At 46.2% G+C, this 9476-nt stretch overlaps 1 protein-coding gene across 2 annotated transcripts; it reads right to left on the bottom strand.

Moving 5' to 3' along the window:
- Positions 1-394: 394 nt before the first annotated feature.
- CIRBP (cold inducible RNA binding protein) lies at positions 395-6430 on the bottom strand. Of its 2 annotated transcripts, XR_009557712.1 has the most exons (8): positions 6286-6430; positions 4697-4807; positions 4369-4475; positions 3777-3915; positions 3591-3681; positions 3428-3495; positions 644-732; positions 395-505 (listed from the first exon to the last, which is right to left on the bottom strand). XR_009557712.1 is itself a non-coding variant. In XM_035119825.2 (7 exons), the coding sequence occupies exons 2-7, from the start codon at positions 4797-4799 to the stop codon at positions 2925-2927; spliced, it is 525 nt and encodes a 174-aa protein (XP_034975716.1). In that variant the 5' UTR covers positions 4800-4807; positions 6286-6430; the 3' UTR covers positions 2746-2924. The 2 variants fall into 2 exon arrangements, 1 of the variants encoding a protein (XP_034975716.1); XM_035119825.2 differs by lacking the exons at positions 395-505; positions 644-732 and adding an exon at positions 2746-2941.
- Positions 6431-9476: the final 3046 nt, after the last annotated feature.

Raw genomic sequence — 9476 nt, 5'->3', positions numbered from 1 at the left:
ACAACCTGGTAGGTTTCTCTTAGGACCCAGCCTCAAAGTAAAGGATCTTGGGTAACAGGGTGGGTTATATATGGAGGGCTAAAGCCACCCCTAAGCAGTTTTCTTAAGACAGGCACCCCCAAACTTCGGCCCTCCAGATGTTTTGGACTACAATTCCCATCATCCCTGACCACTGGTCCTGATAGCTAGGGATCATGGGAGTTGTAGGCCAAAATATCTGGAGGGCCGCAGTTTGGGGATGCCTGTCTTAAGAGCTACATTCCTCTCCTCTCATAATTCAACTAGGCTAGTAATGACTCCACGATGTGAGTTTCTTGGGATGAGTGTTGCCAACACATCCCCCCCCCCCCGGCCATGGCACCCCGTTGCCTTCAGCGAATATGCACAACTCAACCGTATTTGTAGCCCTGTGTTTTATTAGCCTTGTTGAATCCATTAAAAAAATGCACAGCTCGAAGCTTTTGCTGCCCAGCTCCTCGCCTGTCCTCTTCCACACAGCACGCGACTGAAAGAGAAAATAGGGGGGGGGGATACAGAGTTAACACCCCGGAAAAGCAAGCTTAGGAGCGTACTATATGTCAGCATTAATTTGAAAACAAAGCCCATATGCCTTTCACGCCTAGCAAACCACCAAGAGCCTTACCTGCTTAAGAGTCAAAGTTGGCTTACGGTCTATGTTCCCCGCTCAGCCTCAAAACCGCTTCCTGATCAATGGCTTTTTTCTCCGTCAACCTGTCAAGACAAACTCCGGTTACACACATATATATACCCCCACATGGCAAAGCTTCTACGCTTTCTATCCTGCCCACCCTCACACAATCCGCTCCCCCCCCAGCAACCAACGTTTCCCCACAAAAGGGTTTCTGCGAACCCGCACTGACTCTCAAGAGCCCAGCGTGGGGGTCAAGTGTTCCGAGACTGAACCGGCGTCCCCCTCGGACTGGACAATGGCACCTGACCCCCCCACAAATAGCATTAGTCGTGGAGGAAAACGGTTGCTTAGGAATAAGCGTGGGCTACGGGGGAAAAGTTAAAACGCAAACACGATGGCAGAGAACATTACAGTTACATGGACTTAAGTCTTAAGGAAGTGTCTCCGGAGATGAGCATTAGTCTCTTGGGAGGGGGATTCGTTTCCCCCCCATCTGAAATCTACCCTACCGGCAAAGAAATGGCTGAGAACGCAACACCCCTTCTGACCCACATGGAATTTATGCCACAAAAACCAAAGACTCAGTACAGGAGATTTAAAAAAGAGGATTTTTTTTTAAAGGGTGGTTTTTTCAGCTGACCGAAATTGGCAGAGAAAATTTTGCTTTCGGACGGGTTAAAACATTCAGACTTTCAAAAAAAAAATATAAATGAGAGCTCTCAACAGGAGGAAGGATGCGGACATGAGGAAAGGAGTTACCTCGAATTACGGGACTATCCCCACATATGAACTAGCCAAGAGAGCAGCTTTCGTCCCAGAGGTTCTCTCTCTGTTGGAGGCACAACACTTCGCTTTTTCGTCAAGGCACTGCAGTTTTCCATACGCTAGCAGAGAATTCTCAGAACTTAAGAAGGCAACGACAAAGCTAGCTAAATTAGGTCACAGTTATCGGCCTTGGAACACTGTCAAGAATTGGCAGCAGAAGCTGACCCCGGTTAGCACGAGGCTCCCTTGTCGGCTAAGAATGTCTGGCTGGCTTTCAAGCTACCAAAGGTGTCAGCTAACTCTTGCTCACACACTAACTCTTGTCACAAGCTGTCTGCTCCGAGTCACCAGGTGCAAATTACTATGGGAAGCGGTGGTTTTTTGTTTTTTTAAACGTTGGGTCCGTTCCAGCCAGAGCCAAGAACTGACCCCATTACGGGAAAAGGAGGTGGACCAGCTCCTTTAGATACTCTTGCTTCTGCTTCAATCACCCTCAACCTGACCTGGTGTCTAACTAGGCCTTAAAAGTACAATTAAGATTTGCATTGTTTCCACCACCGTTATGATAGCCAGCCTGCAATCCTCTCCCTGCAGCTAGCTGCCCTTCCTTTCTGACTGTACACTTCTGACGGTCAAATCCAGACTTGTGTTGTGCAGCAAGATGTAAAATTTCAAGAGCAGATATATATTTTTTTTCAGATGGACTTTTAATAGGCTTCGTGAAGCCAAAAGGAAAACTGTACAAGAAATCCTTTTCAACCACTTCAAAATTACAACATCAAATGAATTAGGCATACTTTTCTTCCAGTAAAAAAAGGACAATAGAAACAAACATATATTTTTTTCTCATGAGCCTCTTGCGAGTTAAGATTTGCAGTGTCTTTCTGGGATAAGTTTTATGGCATACAAGCAAAAGTCTCTTAAATGCAGGTTGAACATACAAGCAAGTTTCGCTTTAGGTATACCAAGGTGGGTTGCCTTTTAAAGTCGTTTAAAGTCATACCCAGGCTACAGTGCCTACCTTGCTACACTAAAGTTTGTTACAAAACGATGCACTAAACAAACCGAGTTCACAGCTTGCTCAGCTTCTACTGAACAATTACGGTCCTCTCGCGCTCAAAATAATAAAAAAAAAACCCACAGAAATGGGGCCCCAAAACCTTCCAGTCTTTTTCTTTTTATATAAAAAAATACACACACACACTAAAAGACACACAACCAAACACACACACCTCTGCTCACAAATGAACTAAAATCTTAAGTGCTTTAAAAAAATAATGTTAAAACACTTGAGAGGAAAAACCCAGAGCTTTCTTGAGTCTGAACAGACCATCGCATATTAGAAGCTGTCAGGCTGTGTTTTTTTTTTTGACAAGGTCAGAACTGAGAGTTTACTACAAAAGTGAGAATACAAAGGAGATGACTACACAAGAACGATTTCAGCGAAGCTCCCAAAATCTTTATAAATACAGCCATTGGAAGGACGATCTTGAGCCAGGAAGGTTTTTTACTCGTTGTGTGTAGCTGAGGACAAGAAGCAGGCACAGTTGTAAAGGCACTGAAGCATAGACAAGGTCCCAGCATTTTTTCCTCCCCTACTCGCTTGCAAAGCACCTCAAGGCTACCAACGCTATCTCTCCTTATCTCCCACCCCTTTTGTACTCTCTTCTTTTTCGCTTCTGGGCTTTTGAGAGGGTTTCTCTGGTGTCATTTCCAGCTTCCGAAAAAACGATAGTTACAAAACAACTCGCAATTTTGGCTTCGGGTTTGGCTAAGCGTGGCGCATGCATTAATGAGGGCGGGGGTTCCCCCCCTGCTTTTCCATGGCGCGAGCGCTAAAAGGCCTGCCAGAAAAGCGGCAATTTTCGAGGGCAAGGAGAAGCTTGCTGGCAATAGGCTCCAAAGTGAAACTAACAGTACTTCCAAAGGTTATCATCCCTGCAAAAATCAAAGAGAGGTTCCAGGCATTCCCATGTCAGTGTATCCTTTCCCTTATGATCTAGGGCTTACCATAACTGTCATAGCTGTCTCTGTAGGAGCCTCCTGAAGGCCTGTCGCCATAGCTGCCTTGACTCCTGCTGTGGGGAGAGATGAGAAGATGCTCATTCACAAGGCACAGCTACAACCAGCATGCACACGGGGCCATTTTTTGACCCAGCCTCCCTGCGCTTACCTGCTGCTGCCATAGTAGTCTCTGGAACCACCGTATCCCCCACTTCTGGATTCAAACCGGCTTCCCCCGTAACCTCGGTCTCCACTGGCTCCTGGGAAAGGAGAACCACCCAGAGGCTTGAGATGCATCCAATTCAATGCAATCAAAGTCCAAAACTATAGAGGCCACTTGCAAGCCCCGGCTCACCTCTGGAGAAGCCCCGACCCCGACCTCTGCCTCCGCGGAAGAAGCCCCTGCCGCCAGCTGAGCCGCCTCTGTAGCCACGGGACCTGTTGTCAGACGACTTGCCTGCCTGATCAACTCTGATCTGGCGGCCGTCGACAGACTGGAAAGACGAGGAGTTTCGGGGTTAGCACAGTGCTCCACAAGCATATTATAATGAACACGCACACAAAAGTGGTGACTTGTGTGGGACTATCAAACAGATCCTCAGTTAATAATAATAATTTTTATTATTTATACCCCACCCATCTGGCTGGTTTTCCTGGGCGGCTCCCAACAGAATAGTAAACACACAATAAAACATCAAATATTTAAAAACTTCCCTAAACAGGGCTGCCTTCAGATGTCTCCGAAAAATCAGGTAGTTATTTCCTTGACATTTGATGGGAGGGCGTTCCACAGGGCGGGTGCCACCACCGAGAAGGCCCTCCGAGAAGTTACGTTTCCCCAAACTGCTAGCTTTTTAACAGTTGTTCTATCGCAATCACATCCTAAAAACAGGAGGACTTCTGTCCTACCAAGCCCCGCTGTTCAGAACAACCACCACAGAACTCACCTTCCCATTCATGGCCATCATCGCATCTTTAGCATCATCAACACTCTCAAAGGTGACAAAACCAAACCCTCTGGACCTCTGGGTTTCTCTGTCTTTGACGACAACAACTGGCAGGAAGGAAAGAGAAATGTAAGCCATTTGGTCAACTTAAGAACTTAAGCGCAGGGCACAAAGCCAAACTTATCCCCACAAGAATTTGTGCTAATCCGAGTGTTTATTTCAGTCTTAATTTGAGTGTGAGGTAAACTCAAGGTTATCTTTTATACCGGCTGAGCCTACCACATACCAATTGATGCTGAATTACATTATTTTATTTTATTTTAATTACCATCAGTGATCTGTCCGTATTTAGAGAAGACTTGCTCCAGCGACTGTTCGTTGGTGTCAAAACTGAGGCCGCCGACAAAGAGCTTTCCTTCATCTGATGCCATTTTCTTCCCTGTGAAAAACAAGCCTTGTGTTCAGCATCCGCCCAAGGTGACAAAACGCAACCCCCCTCCTAGAGCAAGTTCTCTGATCATCAACCAGGTGGGGTCACGACTCACTCAAAACAAGGAGCTTTGCAGCCAGTGACATAAATCCTGTTTTATCCGGGGTTATTTTCAAAAAGTGTCCACCCGATACAGAAAACCATTTCATTACCTTTAAACCTTTTGTTTATAAAAGTATGTATTGGCCAGCCCTGCATGAAAAGCCACATTTGCCAAAAACGTCCAGTCTTTTTTTGGAAAAATGTTGGAAACGCAAGAGGCATGCTCCTCTTTTGCAAGCAGGCAAATAAAAGGAAAAAGGATTTGGGGGGGAAGCGAAGCACAGATAAAGAAAAAACAATGTAGATTCTTGTATTGCATGGATGGGATTAGTAGTCTATCACAGCTGAAGAAGCCTTAGAAAATGTAAACAAGCCCATTCCTGGTTTTTTTCAAAGCTTCGAGGCCCATGTGTTAAATAGCACCTGTACATAAAAGGCCTTTACCCCCCCTCCCGTCTTTCAACCAACCATATTGTTAATGGTACTTTAACTGGCCCTTCTCGTAATGTTAAACCTTCTCGTGTATTTCTATGCAAGTGCGGATTATAAACTGTGAAAATAATCAATTGGGATATTCTTCATGCAAGCCTCTTCAGGGATGTGTTTTTTGTTTCCTAAATGGCAGAGGAAAGAAGGGGGGGGGCACGAAACCAATTAGCAACCAACGGGAGCACAAATGACATGAAACGAGCTGTCAAAAATGTCTCAGGATTAAAAACCACGCGCAAGTAAGGTTAGCAGTTGAAAAACAAATTGGAATAAGCAGTTGAAATGTCAGAAACGCTGTGCAAAAATAGTAATTTACTTTTTATACCCCACCCATCTGGCTGGGTTTCCCCACCCACTCTGGGCGGCTCCCAACAGAGTAATAATAATAATAATAATAATAATAATAATAATAATGCCATTTTATTACGCATCTAAAATGCAACGTTTTTGCTTTCCATTCAGCACCTGACTTGCGTGGGGGCAGGGAATTAAAGCCACCCTTAGGCGCATGCGCACCCGGTTCCAGTATACAGGGATTAGAGCAGCCGCTAGCGCATGTGCGGATACACAACCCGTCTCTCGCTCTTCTCCTGCAGCGCATGCGCGACACTACACCTCCCCCCCCCGCGCATCCCTTCCCGGCTCCGCCGCCATTTTGAGTCTTCCTTCCCCCACAAGCCTGTCGGGAAGCCATTTTGTTTTTGTCCCTTTCTCCCGGTGTGCGGTTCGCCGCTCGCCTTCCAAGCGGTCCCAAAGTAAAATAAAATAAAATAAAAAGGGGGCCATTTTTCGAATCACCACCCGTCCTTTTAATATTATCAACCAAAACATATTTTTCTATTTCTTTATTTCCCCTCCTTCGTGCGCCCGCCCCGCATCGCCCCCCTCCCCCTTACCGATGTCGTTTCGTAGCTGCGCAAATCAATTTCGAGCTTCAAAGTCCCAGCGCGAACTACGCAGCAGCTTGTCTGCGCCTCCGCATATATATCGGCTCTCAGCCTCCGCCCTCCTCATGAATATGCAAATGAGCGCGGCTCTGGCAAAAATTGCGCGCTCCTCCTCGCTCGAGCTCTCGAGGGGGGAGAAAGAATGAGGTAATCTGCGGTCGAGTCTTCCCCCATTGGTCGGAGGGCGATTAATAAACATAAGGAGAGGCGGGGCCGGACTGTAAAGCAGTAAAAAGCATATCTCCGGGCCCCTTTTACTTTCCGTTTCCGCCACCGCGTGAAAAAATCAAAGACGTGATTGGGTGATGCGATTAGGTTGCTGGGTGACGAGCCCTTCTCGTGAGCCGATTGGTGCAAACACATCTCCGCCCACAAGCCGCAAGACCTCGCCCGGAGCATCTCTGGCTCACCAGCGAGACAGTTGTATATACGAGGGAGGGAAGGAGGAGGCGGAGCAAGGGGGCGTGGCCGCCCTGACCTACTTTCGCGCCCTTGTCAGCAATGCGGCGCGGTTTTGCCGCAACGAACAAAGGCGATTCGTGGGAGGAGGAGGGCGCGGGAAAGCAGCATGGCTGCCTCAGGGCCCACAATGCATAGCGCGGAAAAGGGCTCTCTCCCCCCCCCCTATCAAAAAAATTAAAACACCTCAGAAGTACATGGCAAAAGAATCAAAAGTCCTCACATAACATTCAAAGTTCGCAAAATAAAAATGAAATAAAAATGTTTTCAGGGGCAGCCCCTTTACCACGGTCACTGTGTGTGTATATATGTTTAAAATTAGACTAAGGAATACCATATATGTGTTTGAGCATGTGTATGTATGTATATGTACAGTCATATCTCGGGTTAAATACATTTCAGGTTGAGTACTTAGATTGCTATAAGGAGTAACAGTGCAGGAAAAATACATAAAATGAACAATAGGTAGCATGAAATGAAGGGGGGGAAATGCAACAGGACAAAAAATAACATAAAATGAAAAGTGTCTTCTTCTTCTTCTTTGGCGATCACTCGTAGCCGAGTAAGATTGTCTTCCATAAACACGGTTTTAACAAGCGTAAATATACGTTAACATACAACGGGGGGGGGGGAGCACATGACATAAAATAGTGCTGGGGCGGGGAATCGATGGCAATTGAATTCTCAAATCCAAGTTCTACTCGCGAGTATGTAGCAGGTGCCCAAAGGGCCACAATTAAGGTGATAATGTAAATCCTTATAAATCTAGGAATATGCTTATATTAGAAGAGTTATAAATCATTACAGGGTACATCATTTCATGTTTAATGTGCATGCGCAATAAGCATTGCTAACTAAACGTTGATTCTAACAATGATTTGTTACATTGTAAGTTAGTATGCGTGTTGGGAACCTATGTTACGTGTACCATGTAACAAGTAGACCCATTTAAATGAATGAGGCCTAATCTGTGTCCATTCATTTCGGTGGGTCTGCTCCGAGTAGCATTATCCAGTGCTTTTTTCTATGTTTTTTAAAAAAATGTTTAGGGGTACTCTGATTTTGACCCAAGGAAATCACCATTTTATGGTTCAAATCAGGGAAAATAAGTAACAGTAAATGGACAAAAGTACAAAGATTCACAAAATGTTTAGGGGCATGCGCCCCCCCTACGTTCCCCCCTCCCAGAAAAAAAGCACTAGCATCTATATATATAAAAATGTAGGCATTGCGTGCGCAGAGGTCACAGCCTTTCTCCGTAACCACAGAACTGTAATGTAACAAATTTGGCCACAACATTCCATGCCCATCAGTGAGGGACCTGGCATAATTTTTTTTTCCAAAAAAAGCAAACCTTTCATACCTAAAATAATGATTAAACACAAAAAGTGGCGCCAAAATTAGACATCACTAGCAGAAGCTCTGAAGACTCCAGCAGCATCCAATAGAAAGGCAGATCGCCCACTGCTGCCTCCAAAGCCGTGCCACCAGATGACATCACAAAATTCCACAGCAACCAACTGAAAACAGGTCTTATGCAGCAACAAGGCCCAACATTGCCAAGTGGATGTAGGGGCCTGCCTGGGGTTGGGTGGGGTGAATAGGGGGCAGGGATAGGTAATGGGTCAGAACAGGGGGGGAGAGACACAGGGGTGAAACCTGCCCTCTCCACAGTATCTCGCCTCAGCTTTGTAGACTAGGCTGAGTAGATTTAGGGAGGGGCCTGCCTGGGTGGGGGATGGGGGGGCGAATAGGCCGCAGCATAGAACATAGCTGCCAAGTTTTCCCTTTTCTCGCGATGAAGCCTATTCAGCATAAGGGAAAATCCCTTAAAAAAAGGGATAACTTGGCAGCTATGGCATAGAATCAACTGAATATGGGCCTTTTACAGGGCCGTGCCTTTGGGTAGAATAAATGTTATTTCACATAACACACACGTGGGTAGGGGAGTCAGGGTTGGGGCAGGGCAAAATTTTACAGAACACGCGCATTGGGGGAATGATTGTGTGCAAAATGAACGGGTCACAGGGATAACCCGGGGGCATAGCTGCCAAGTTTTCCCTTTTCTCGCAAGGAAGCCTATTCAGCATAATTGAATTTCCCTTAAAAAAAGGGAGAACTTGGCAGCTATGCCCGGGGGGGGGGGGTTGGACGGAGGAGAGGAGGGAAATCACAGGGGTAAGTGGGGGGGTTAGGGGGAGGAGGGGGAAAATCACTGGGATAAACCGGGGTGGGGGGAAGAGGGGGCATAATAGGTCATGGATCCGGACAGAGTTGGGGGATTCACAGGAATGAGGGAGGGGGATGAGGGGGGAATCACTGGGATAAGCCAGGGGAGTGAGGGGAGGAGTGGGGGAATCACAGGGATACGTCATGGATCGGCACAGGGTAGGGGAAATCACACAAATAACCCACAGCAACGCGTGGCAGGGTCAGATAGTTATCTACTGTATATAAATGCTAATACAGTGGTGCCTCGCTTAACAAACGCCCCATAAGACAAAATTTTCGCTTAAAGAAAGGATTTTTCTAGCGGAGGTTGCCTCACTAGACAAATTCGCTTTACGAAAAATTCGTCTAGCGAATCGCGGTTTCCCATAGGAATGCATTGAAATTCAATTAATGCGTTCCTATGGACAATTTTTTTTTAAAAAAAATACTCAATGCATTCCTATGGGATT

This window comes from Zootoca vivipara, chromosome 6 (genome assembly GCF_963506605.1).
Source record: "Zootoca vivipara chromosome 6, rZooViv1.1, whole genome shotgun sequence".
Classification (NCBI taxonomy): domain Eukaryota; kingdom Metazoa; phylum Chordata; class Lepidosauria; order Squamata; family Lacertidae; genus Zootoca; species Zootoca vivipara.
This window is presented reverse-complemented; position numbering and strand designations above follow the sequence as displayed.

Excerpts from the sequence above, each read along its gene's own strand:
- CIRBP (XM_035119825.2), bottom strand. The coding sequence starts at position 4,799 with ATGGCATCAGATGAAGGAAAGCTCTTTGTCGGCGGCCTCAGTTTTGAC. Across the intron at positions 3,682-3,776 it reads GGGTCGGGGCTTCTCCAGAG|GAGCCAGTGGAGACCGAGGT; the intron begins GTGAGCCGGGGC and ends CTCCTTTCCCAG. Across the intron at positions 3,496-3,590 it reads GACTACTATGGCAGCAGCAG|CAGGAGTCAAGGCAGCTATG; the intron begins GTAAGCGCAGGG and ends CTCTCCCCACAG.